Source organism: Malaclemys terrapin, chromosome 8 (assembly GCF_027887155.1).
Source record: "Malaclemys terrapin pileata isolate rMalTer1 chromosome 8, rMalTer1.hap1, whole genome shotgun sequence".
NCBI classification, from domain to species: Eukaryota; Metazoa; Chordata; order Testudines; family Emydidae; genus Malaclemys; species Malaclemys terrapin.
This window is the reverse complement of record NC_071512.1, coordinates 61059269-61072095: the sequence shown is the minus strand read 5'-3', so window position 1 is coordinate 61072095 and position 12827 is coordinate 61059269. Positions and strand designations below refer to the sequence as shown.

The 12827-nt window shown below is 42.6% G+C and overlaps 1 protein-coding gene across 5 annotated transcripts in view; it reads left to right on the top strand.

The window, feature by feature from the left end:
* Positions 1-12827, top strand: part of BRINP3 (BMP/retinoic acid inducible neural specific 3) — a 326305-nt gene that overhangs the window by 172681 nt on the left and 140797 nt on the right. For all 5 annotated transcript variants that reach the window (XM_054036464.1, XM_054036461.1, XM_054036465.1 and 2 more), the window contains exon 3: positions 2402-2592. In XM_054036464.1, coding sequence (XP_053892439.1) covers positions 2402-2592 — 191 coding nt within the window. The remainder of the gene's footprint in view (positions 1-2401; positions 2593-12827) is intronic.

Sequence of the window (12827 nt, the reverse complement as noted above, 5' to 3'; positions counted from 1 at the left end):
CTACAAGAATGATTTGTAGTCTGGAAAACATGCCTCACAATGAGACTCTAAAGGACCTTAATATCATTTATATGGGAGAAGATTAAGAGGCAACTCAATCATGGTCTTTAATTATTTAAATGGAGAAAAGACATCGGTCACTAGAGGTCTCTTTAATCTAGCTGACAAGGGCATTACGAAATCCAAGGGCTTGAAGTTGAAATCAGCAAAGTTCAAACTGTAAATAAAATATAAGTTAACACTAAAAGTCATTAATCATTGTAACAGATTATTAAGAGATTTTGTAAATTCTTTATCAGTTGGTGTCTTTAAATCAGGCTTGTCTGTCTTTCTAACTAACATGCTCTTGCTCAACCACAAGTTGTTGTTATAGATGTAGGAATCATTGGATGACATTCCATGGTCTGTGTTATGAGGGAAGTCATGATAATCATACTAGATTATCATAAAGATCTCTTCCAGCCAAAAAATCGATGACACTGAAAATTCAAGGAGAAGTTGCCAACTATCTCTTATAATGTTTTCCCCTTTTTCATTATTCTCCATGTGTTTGAAACTCAGTTTTGATACAGACCATTAACCAGACAGTAAGTTTGTAAGAAAAGATTCCAGAAAGATATAAAATATATTTTATCTGAATATTTAATTACAAGCTTGCATTGTAATCTTGCTGTCAAAGCAGCTTTATCTCGATGATACGTCCAAGTGCTATAACTGAGGTAGCTTTTTTTGATGTGTTGAAATGAAAGCACCCAATATACCGATACATCAAAGAATATGTAATACGTTTTCTTCCACATTCTTCTTCATTAAGTTATTGATTAAATCAGGTTAATATATAATCATCTCTGTCCAAGCACAACAAGATGGTATGTAGGATTTGGGTATTCAGTTATTCAATAGGTAGGGCTTACTTCTGTAAGACAAAAAATGTTTTGTTAATTTATTTTGGTATTAACTTAAAGGGAACAAAATCCATTTCAATAGTGCAGGAGCAGTTGTGATTTGTGATGGTACGTGTTGTCACAGCCTTATGTCTGCTTCAGAAGAGAGTACATTTGTGGGAGACAATCTTTGAAAAAGTGAAAAAAGGGTTAAAGTGATTTCTAAACTATGGTCCATGGACCACTGGTGCTGTGCACTCTTTGCTGATGGAGAAGTTTGTGACTCCAAATAATTTGGCAAATAGAAAATAAAGTGCTATTTATCACATGACTTATCCCAGCCATTCTAATTAGTTAGCCATTTGCATTGCATTTTGTATTACAGCCCACAATCTTTATTGCATTTTGGATTTTTTGTATTATGAAAATATAAGTCATCTCTTTATTTAGCTGGGACCTTCTGTAGGGTTTTTCAAACACTCTGAAATGAATTTGTGCTTTTACATGATATCATTTCAAAAGGGGAGGGGGAACCCATAATTGACATATCCATCCAAGTGACAATCCTTTTACCCTAAAAAGCAGCCCATATGTTATATCACTGTAGTAGCCACAAACCAGACCGTGACTTTACTCTGAAGCAAAAAACAAAGCAAGACAAAACCAAAACAAAAGCTCTTCATAAAGGCAAAGCTACTGCAGACATTGAGAAATAAAAATAGTCCCTTGATTAGATTTTGAGGACAACATGTCCTTTTGCTAATATCTCTCTGCTGCATCTTAATTGGTAAGTAAATGAATAAAAGATGTGTTTATTACTGCTTAATTGACTTGTTTGCTTTCATTTCTATCACTGATTTATTTTGGAATGGGGAATGGGTGCCTGTTGCATATGGTCTTTGAATTTGTTTAGCTTCATCTTTATATAAGAAAGTGCACTATGTTGCCAAGAATCTGATCTGCTTGAAGAATATGTTTCAAAATCAGGGTCAAAAGTGCCAGAAACTTCAGCAAGATCTCTGCTTGGCCAAATGGAGTCTGACAGTGTCTTTCTAATGCCTTTAAAGTAGTGAGCTAAAGTAGACAGGCGGATTATTGTGCAAAAGCAATTGTGCTTTTAAAAATGATATTTTAATTTCCTTTACAAAGTGCTAACAAAAAAACTGAGTTTATATTGAACTTTGTATAATTCTGAATTTATATTCAGTGCCTAACAAAATCAAGTTGCTCTGGAATTATGGTCACATCACAGGCTGAACAAAAGCAATAGAAACTGGTGCATCCTAAGTAGCTTATTTATTTCTTCTCCAGATGACAATTTTGTTATGGAGTATTCCCTCCGTTTCTAATAAATAATACTCGTTGCTTGTTCTATGTATATAATCCATGACAGAGTATCCCAAGCAAAGCTTGTTGTAATACATTGCCCCCAGCTAGGCAACAGAGCGATGTACTTTGCAAATGAAAACATTTGTCTGAATGATGCATTTCTGAATGAGAATTGTTTTGTTTTACAGAGAGTTTGGCCGCTGGAAAGTAAACAATCTAGCTGTCGAAAGAAGAAATTTCCTTGGCTCCCCACTGCCTCTCGCACCTGAATTCTTTCGCAACATAAGACTACTAGGACGTCGCCCAACCCTTCAGCAAATCACAGAGAACCTTATCAAGAAATATGGGACACATTTCCTACTGTCAGCTACCTTGGGAGGTATGGTCAGTGATACGAAAAAACTTCAGTATGCATACAACTCCATTATGAAAATAACCACAGTCAGAGTGGGTATAAATTGCTACTTTTATGTTATCAATACCATTAATATTAAATCCTTCATTGAACTTTTCTAGCTGAGAACATAGGGCCTGACTGATCCCTGAAGGTCTGGGTCTCTGTCTTGTATGGAAGAGAGGGGCTCAGCTACCTCTGCAACATCACTTTCTCCTTGCCTTGGATTCAGAGTGGGGTCTCACTGGGTTCAAAGACCCATGCAAGGGAGGAATTAGGCAGTATGCTCTCCATGGGAGGAAGAGGTAGGAGAATGGTGAGACCAAGGAGATGTTCATTGTTCCTTCCCTTTCTCTGAGAGATTCTCTGGGAAGATAATACAGCCTATGCTGTATTGCCATTTCACAGACCCCACTGTGTGGTTGGGAAACTCCTTTCCTTAAAGACAGACATCCTGTGGTGCAGCCACTGACTGCAGAAACCCTCGCTGTACTGTTGCAAATCGGTGGATGGGGCACCAGGGACACAGAACCACTGTAAAAGCACAGGGCCTACAAGCAGATGTATCTGTGGACTGGCCTTTATTCTAATAGGGAGGGAGCCTTTCAATGGAACATTTGGGGAGAAACTCTAAAAAGAGAAATTTATGAAGAATTTCTTTTCTCTAGTCCCCTCCCATCACTTTTCCTGTGGTGGGGTCCAGTTGGATCCATAATTTCTTTCATGACAAATGGGAAGTGATGCCTGAACAAAAGATTTTGAAAATATTATGAATGCGACAAGCCCGTAACCCAAGCTTGAATGTAGGGTGCTTCATCTTGGGGTATAATTATAAACTAATGTTCTCTAGAATTATTATAAATCAAAAGAGACAAATACACTAACCATGGCCCACACTTGAATAGTCAATACTTAAACATCATTTTGCTCACCTTATGTTGGATCAACCACTACAAAACCATTTTATTTCAACATTTTTAAACATTTTTGCAGAAATTCAAAGGCGTGACATTTTGCATTTTTAGTCAAAAATAGTACTATTTTCAAGTGAATAACATGCACATTTCCAATTTTTCAGTTATGAAATTTGGAAATTGGACAAAAACAGTTGGCCTACAAAACAATGAAGTTCATAGGCCCAATTCCTCATTGCATCCATGCTGAGCTCAGTTATGATACTGGCTCGGTTATGATACTTTGATTCCTGGAAAGATACTAGACCAAATTATTAAACAATAAGTTTGTAAGCACCTAAAGGATACTAGGAATATAAGGAATAGCCAACATAAATTTGTCAAGAACAAATCATGTCAAACCAACCTAATTTCCTTCTTTGACAGGGTAATTGGCCTACTGGCTAGTGGGGAAGCTGTAGACGTGTTATACCCTGATTTAATAAGACCTTTAAAAACAGTCCCACATAACAGTCTCATAAGCAAACTAGGGAAATGTGGTCTAGATGAAATTACTGTAAGGTGGATGCACAACTGGTTGAAAAACTTTACTCAGCGTAATTATCACTGTTCATTGTCAAACTTGGAGGGTGTATCTAATGGGATTGCACAGGGGTCAGTCCTGGGTTTGGTACTACAGTACTCAATATTTTAATTGGTGTCTTGGATAGTGGAGTGGAGAGTATGCTTATAAAATTTGCAGATAACGCCAAGCTTGGAGGGTATGCACATCCATTGGAGGACAGGATTAGAGTTTAAAATGACCTTGACTCATTGGAGAATTGGTCTGAATTCAACAAGATGAAACTCAATAAAGAGAAGTGCAAAGTACTTCATCTAGGAAGGAAAAATGAAATATACAACTACAAAAATGGGGAATAATTGCTTAGGAGGTAGTACTTCTGGAGGATACTTCTGTGGTTTATAGTGGATAACAATTGAATGAGTCAACAATGTGATGCAGTCGCAAAAAAAGGCTATCATCGTTCTGGGGTGTATTAACAGCAGCGATGTATATAAGACATGGGAGATAATTGTCCTGCTCTGCTGGCACGAGTGAGGCCTCAGCTAGAGTAGTGTGTCCAGTTCTGGGTGCCACACTTTAGGAAAGGTGTGGATAGATTGCAGAGTCCAGAGGCAAACACCAGAAATGATAAAAAGGTTTAGAAAACCTGACCTATGAAGAAAGAGTAAAAAACCTGAGCATGTTTAGTCTTGCGAAAAGGAGCTTGATGTGGGACATGATAAGCATTCAAATATGTTGAAGACTGTGATAAATTGTTCTCCATGTCCACTGATGGTAGAACAGGAACTAATGGGTTTAATCTGCAGCAAGGTAGATTTAGGTGAGATATTAGAAAACACTTTAAGGGTATTTAAGCACTGGAATAGGCTTGCAACGGAGGCTGCGGAATCCCCATCATCGGAGATTTTTAAGCACACATTGGACAAACAATTGCCAGGGATTGTCTTGGTTTACTTGGTCCTGCCTCAGCTCAGAGTGCTGGACTTGATGACCTCTCAAGGTCCTTTCCACACCTTGATTTCTATTATTGTGTTCTGGGACAGGTCTTTGAAAAGAAAAAAAAAATTGGTATCCAAGGGAGGAGAAAAAGCCAACATGTTGCCCCAACGTATGTTTCATGGGGACCATAATTGACTCTCCATTCACAAGACACTTCTTCCTTCACTGCAGGCAATTGTGGTGATGGGAGAGAACAGATCCCCCAGGCCCACCCTGGCTAAGACACTGGGGGTTCTGCCTAGGGTGACCAGATCGCAAGAGTGAAATATCAGGACACATTAGGCGGGGGTGGGGAGCAAGACAGCCACAGGTGCACTGCCCCGACTGGAGACATGAGAGGGGGCGCACAGCCCTAGGAAGATGCAAGAGGGGTGTACGGCCCCTGCTGCAGCCCATGCCATAAGCCATGGGAGCAAGGTCTCATGGCCCCAGCTCCAGGCCCCAACAGAAGCCATGGGGACAGGGGCACAGGATCCTGGTTGCAAAGTCAGACCCAGTTGCAGGGCGGGAGAATGAAGGGTCCCAGTTCTAGCCCTGGCTCCAGCTCCAGCCACAGTCACAGAGGGGAGGCCCACAGTCCTGCCTTCAGCCCCAACTTCAGCCCCTGACAGCTGAAGCAAACTAAGTCACAGAGGTCTGGAATCAGTGAGTGTCATGATCCCCCTGACTAAATTATAGACTTAGTTGTAATCCATATTTAAACATACAGATTTATTTGTACACTAAACAAACAACAGGGGTAAAGGGCAAAGTTTTTTATTCAGTCAGTAAATCAACTTCACAATTTGCATACCTCTCAGACGTGCCAGAAGTCTAGTACTTCTTGGATGACTTTGCCATAGTCATGATTTGCTTTTGGGCAATCACAAAGCTGTAGAAGTCCTTGCAACTCATCCAGAAATTCATTTTGACAAGGGTTTCACTCCGCACCAAGTCTATGCTGCTTCGATTCCGGACATCAGTCCATGAATCTTTCATGATTGAAAATACACACTCTGTGTATGCATTGCTTACTGGTATACTGAGCACGTATCACACCAGCTTTGTCATGTTCAGGAATTCAGTGCTACCGTCCTTGTTTCTCAGCACTTGAGACCAGAATTCCCCAGCTGAGTATTTTCCAGGCTCCAACTTGGAGTTGATGTCTTTGATGATTCAGTACTCATCATAGAGATAATCAAGATCCACTGTTTTCTGGAAGTTTACAGCTGTCATGGCCGCAGACAGATCCTTGTACTCGAATGCCCTATTAACTTTGATGTTCGAGCACTGGGTATTGAACAAGTAGCCAGTTGTTGAAAAATCAAACCATTTCTCCAAATATAGGATCAACACATCGTAAAATTTCATGAAGTCTTTCTGGAGACATGCAGCAGTGACAGGCAGCATCTCAGTTAATGCTTTTTCAACTTTGGAGCCAAAGAATTTGTCATTCTTCCGTTGCTGAAGTTTAATTCTCAGAGTATTCATTATGGCATACACTTAACATGCTGTCATACTCTCATTTTCCAAACAGAGCACAGTATCATTGAAGATTTTCAGGACATTCTGGAGGAAAAACAGATGCACATCAACTTTGCTAGGCCCCTCACCTTGTTCACTGTTTTCCATGACCGAGAACAGCATCCATAGAGATTTTGGGCACTTGTCACTGCCCAGGGAAACAAAGTAGCATTTAACAGCCTGCCACATATTTACAAGCCTGTTTACAGCTGGGAAAAGACTCAACCAGCGTGTCAGAATGTAGTGCAGTAAGTGGCATACTCCATATCCACGAAGTCAAACATATCCTTCAGTGCTGCTACTCTCTTAGCAGAACTGCTGAAATGATTGAACGTCTTAATCACCGGAGTCTGAATGTCAACTTTTAGGGTATTGCTAGCATGTTTCACTACGTTGTGCACAACATGGGCAGGGCAGTTTGCAGGGAAGCTATTTTTGTTTTGTCTTTTTAAATTCTGGTACACTGATTGTCACTTTCCATAATTCATGTTTGCATTATCAGCACAGTAGGAAGACACTTTGTTTAGGTCTAGTTTGTGTGTCACAAGTTTTTCAAGTAATGTGTTCCTTATTGCCTCTGCAGTCTCTTCCCTTTGCTCATAGAAGTCTAACAGTTTATCATGGACCCCATGTTCAGGTGTCCAGTATCTCAGCGATAAGGGGAAAGTTTTCACATTGCCCTTGTTAGATGCATCTGTGGCAACTGAGAAATAGGGACCGTCTGGCTTGCTAAGGTCTTTTAAAAATTCTGTTGAGAACAGCACATTTTTGATCAATGCCTCCACTTTAGTCCGGCCACAGCTGAAATGCTTCACAATCGTTGAATCTGGATACAAGGTAGGCGCAAGTTTAAGTTCACAGTCACACGAGCGATAGTTGATGAACTACTGTGTGGTAAACTTGAAATTAGTTCAGCAGTGATAACCTTGTTACTGAAGGATTCATTTGGCCTGCTGAAAAAATGTGAGACCAGGGTATTGCTCTTGTGAGTCTTGGTGTTTTGTTCATGATTTTTTGAATTAGCATGATGCTTAACATCAGACTCACCGCCATGGCAAATGCTAAATTCCTTCCTGCATGCTTTACAAAAGGTTTTTGAATCACACTCGAAGGATTTCTGAATCCCGGTGTAAGTGGGTTTCCCATTCTGTCCTGTATCTGCACTGTCTTTTTTGTTTTTTGGTATTGCCGTTGCCATTTCAGGTGGGGTTTTCGGCTGAAGACCGTTAGCTAGATAGCTAGTCACTGAAAAGAACTGTGTAGTCTCTGTGCTTCTTATGTGTTATTACGTGCCCACTATAGTTTGTCCTACATTATGCACTGTGTTTCAGAATTGTAAACTACATATCCCTACTGTAAATTGTGTTACACCTGAAAACAACCTGAAAAAACAAATTTGCCAGTAGATAACAGCACAATTGGGTTTAATGGGACATTCCCAATCGACTAATTTTCTATTTCACTACCACATTTTAATTTTCACCTGAATATCAAGACAAATGGTGTCCCAATTGTACATCGGGTGGGAGGGATAGCTCAGTGGTTTGAGCATTGGCCTGCTAAACCCAGGGTTGTGAGTTCAATCCTTGAGGGGCCATTTAGGGATTGGGGCAAACATTGGGGATTGGTCCTGCTTTGAGCAGGGGGTTGCACTAGATGACCTCCTGAGGTCCCTTCCAACCCTGATATTCTATGACCAAGCAGATGTATGCTGCCAGGTACAATCCCTGCTTGCCAATGTGGGTAAGCGAACTGGGCAGCAGTTTAGCAGTGCTCAACCCCGGCCTGCCCTGGGTGGAATCAGCATGTGCAGAGGCAGGTGTCTTCTTTTCATGGCTCTGCCATGAGCTAGGTGGACCGGTCTGCACACACTCTGCTGGGGGGAGGATGCAACTATTACCTCTGTGGGGCACATGCCCCTGCTTTCCCCATGCAAAAATAGGTAGTGAAAGAAAAGCTTTGAAATGACAACTCTCTGATTCTAGCAGCCTCCTCCATCGAGCAGAGAGCCGCATCTCATTTCAGAGCTGGCAGTTCTAGCCCTTCCGCTGCAGTCCACGCAGCCGGCTGCAGGGGACTCCGTGCCTGGCTCTGCAAGCCATGTCTCCCTGCAAGCTGACCTGCCCAGTCCTTCTCAGGGGCACCCCAAGTGCAAAGTGGTTCCACTCCAGGACTGTCACTCAGCCCTGGGTACTGAGAGTCATTGGAACACTCCAGCCCTGGAGCTGGGCTGGAGAGGAGGTCAGCTGCCACCCGGGCTCAATTGGTTGGGGTGGGTTTTCCTCTGTTGTCGCTGCAGAGTGAGTTTCCCAGGTGGCATAACTTTCTGGGGGTGCTGCTCCTGCCCCTTAAAATAAATGGGTGATTTCAGTTCACTTTGGATAGGTTGGATACCAAAGCTTCTTCTCCAACAGCGGGTTTGGGTATAGTGCAGTGCTAAGCCTGGTCACAAAGAACTGCATTGAAGTGTGACTTTTGTTCCCAGCCTCAAGGAAAGGGCAGTCTTTTCAGTACTGGGTTTACAATGGTGACTCAGTAGCGCCAGGCCCACACTCGGAAGGGGCCCTGGCATGGCCTGCTCCGTTTGTGCTGTGCCCCCAGATCCCACCAAGCCTGCTGGCTCCACCCCAAGTTTACACTGCTTCGATACCAGACATCAGTTGATGCATCTTTCATGATAGAAAATACACACTCTGTGTACGCATTGCTTACTGGTATACTGAGCACGTATGACACCAGCTTTGTCATGTTCAGGAATTCACACCGCAGGCTCCTGCCAGTGGCCACTTCCCTAGTTGGAGGCAGGAGCTGCCCCACGTAAGTGCAGCCAGCCCGGGACCCCAGGTATGTGTGGTCCCGGACTGCAAACCAAAATATCCGGACAAAGGGCATCCCGACTGATGTACGGTTGGGATGCAGGACAAATAACTTAAAATCGGGACTGTCCCGATATTATTGGGACGTGTGGTCACCCTAGTTCTGCCTAAGTTCTCTGCTCTGTGCCATCCTTCTATCTCAGGAAGGCTGCTCCACAATATTTAGTCATTAAACAGAATGACATTTTGTTGTGACTATTAGACTCCCTACTACAACTCATTCAAATATTGGGCCCAATTATAGTAGCTGAAAGATGCAGCATCAACAGAAGGCAGTCCATCAACAAATGGATTTCCAGCTAGGAAACATTTTTAAGCTACTTTGACTGCTGTATATTCCACGTATTATTGCTCCATCTACCTGAGAATCAGGCTACAGTTAGTCTGTTAAACTAAAATTTTCAAAATGGGCCAGATATGTAACAATAATGGAAGCTGTGTACCCACATCCCTATGTCATGTTTTGGAAACTGACAGTTCAGTGTGTAACTAGGATCCAGTTTCACAATAGATTGAAGAACTCTAGGATAGGGGCTGTTGGGTGGGGGTGGGGGTTGGTTGGGTCCAAGTCCAGCTGCATTGCTCAGTGGTGAGAGTCTGTGTGGCTAGCAGTAGGGGAACCCAGGACCTCCCTACTCCACCAGGTTCCAACCCAGGGCCGTGTGACTAGCAGGTTGGATATATGGCCCGTAGGGTGGATGCCACTAAGCCTGCTCCCTGGGTCACCTCATATCATGGCCTCTATCCCTCCAAAGTCACAATAGAGGTTGGCTTGCAGACTCTTAGGTTCTCACTGGATGTGGGCTGGAGGCTCTTCTCCTTCAGTTGTTGCCCACCATTCCCGGTCTCCATGAGCTTTGGAAGCTCAGCAGCAGGGTCTGGTCCAGGCAGTGAGGAGCTCCTTTGGCCTCTCTGCAGGTGCTAACAGCATAGGACTACGCCCTTGCTCTGTCCACCATGACTGAGCAGGGTGGCTCCTTTTTAAGTTCTGCCTCCACTGTGAGGATGCCCAGCAGGTACAGCTGGGTAGGGCCTTCTGGGCCCAAAGCGCCTTGTTAACCCTTGGCTCCCCCATGTGGAGCTTATACACTCCATCATAGAGGCTTAGTGTTAAATACAGAGTATAAATTGTTCTGCATAAAAGAGAATTAGCACAGGATTACCCAACCAGACATTACAAAGTGAAATAACATTTTAGAGATGCAGTTTTATTCCTTGGTGGGTGATTATATTAAAGATAATTCCAGTGATTGAGTATTCTTCTTACAGGGCAATCTTGTCAGAAGCCCTTATTCACCTGAGGAATGGTTTTCTTTAATACATTTCATAACTGAATTCCAACTATATATTAATAAAATGACAGTAACCCTATTCTCCTTTGGCTGATATCTGAGTTCCATAACAACTGAAATGTGATCTTGGAAAAGAGCATTCCAGAAGTATGTTGAATTTCTGTGCCACCTTAATAATTTAAAACAAAACATTAAATTATATCATCATTTTAAGAAATAGCACTTCTGTGGCAAATACATCATAATTTAATTGAAATCTAAGCACAACTTGTACACGTGTTGATCAGCTATCTGTTACTGACACTTCATTTGATACAAGACTTCCAGGATTGCTGGTAATTTCCCATAGCAAAGTGTGAGCTCTCCAGGACAGGGACAGTACTTAGACACTAGAGGTGACATCCTGACTCCATTGAATGCAGTGGTAAAATGTCCATTGATGTAAATCAGGTTAGGAGGACCCTACATATTTGATAATTATTCAGAAAATATTATACAACACTAAAGTCCATATCCTGTAAATCCTCTTTGTGGGGGACCTTTGTTTCCTTCTATTGGAGTTCTATATCTGGAAGCTTTTCAGATTGGGGAAAAAGATAATTTTTTGAAAATGATTGTTCAACATTGGGTCATGTACTAAAATTCTGCTAATACAGAGTAAAAATGATAGGGCTTTATCCATCAGAAGTACTGAGCATCTGTATCCCACATGGACCACAAATAATTTGCTGCTGTTCAATGCCTTTTGAGGAGGAGACCTGTAACCGGGTGCTTGGAGGGCCGGGCACCCCTTGACCACCACCCCCATATTTCCCTGGTCAAGGTGCCTCAGTCTTCTAGGCAGTGGGGTCAGGGGATTCGGGCCCTCCCACTCCACCGAGTCCCAGCCCAGTGTCCTGCATGAGTTGAAACCTAAACAAGGGGCCCTCCCACTCTCAAATCTACCACTCTGGGCTACTTCCTATCACTGTCGCTTCAGTTGGGGGCATGTTCCCTATAGTCCCATTTGCTGGGGTAGTTGGGCCTCCCATAGTGCCCTCACATGTGTCTTGGACAGTATTCTGCCATGGTCCCAAGCTCCTTTGGGCAGGGCAGCCATACATTTGGTGAGGCTGAACCTCACATTGGCTCTGGGCTTCAATCACTCAGTTACCTCATTTGCCTTAGGCTCCTAGGTCTCCTCCGCAGTCTCCTTTGGCTGGGGAGACAGTACATACTCCCTGGTGGCTGCCTTAGCTGTTATGCTAGTGACCCTTACTCTCAGGGAGAGCAACAGTTAGCACCTGCCTCTTTGCCAGCCAGCCCTGAACTTAGCCAGGCTCTCTCCTTTTCTCCCCACTCTATGCCTGACATTGATTGCAAGTATAATGGGGAAAGGCTCACTGGGCCCAAAGACTCTTTTTAACTCCTGCCGTGCAGGTGGGCAGCTTCATCTTCATCTTAAACCTTGAAGCTGTGAGTTTGAAAGGCACTTGAAAATCCCAGCGTAATATACAAAACACTACCCAAAGGCAAATGAAGACTGTGGGAACCTTTCCATTGACTTTAGGGGACTTGGGCTTAGAGAGACAGACTCATTTTTCAGAGGTGATGAGTACACCTACATTTCCCATTGGCTCTGGCGCAGCGGGCGCTGAGTACATTTGAAAAATCAAACCATCTAAACGAAATTCAGGAAGTTAGTATTTTATAAGATTGTTGTCAAGTGACACCTAATATCATACACACAGTCCCCTTTTCTGTTGTTAGAATTCGTTTTGGGGTTAGAGTGTATGGGGAATCCTAAAACATGCACTTCCCTGCTTCATTAACATATAGCTGTAGTAGTCCCCACCCACATAATACCACTCTTACCTTTCCTTTAAGTATGCCTCTGAAAGGGCTATTGCTTTTATACTTTCTGATAAGAAAAGCCAAAGCCAAATATGCACATTTCTTTTTTTAATAGTGCTCCTGAACATTTGTATTCATGGGCATAAACAAAAACTTGGCAAATGACTGACCTTGCAGTAAGATTTGTGTGCCTCTGCGACCACTTGGCTTGCATGCATATCCCTTTTTGACCATAAAG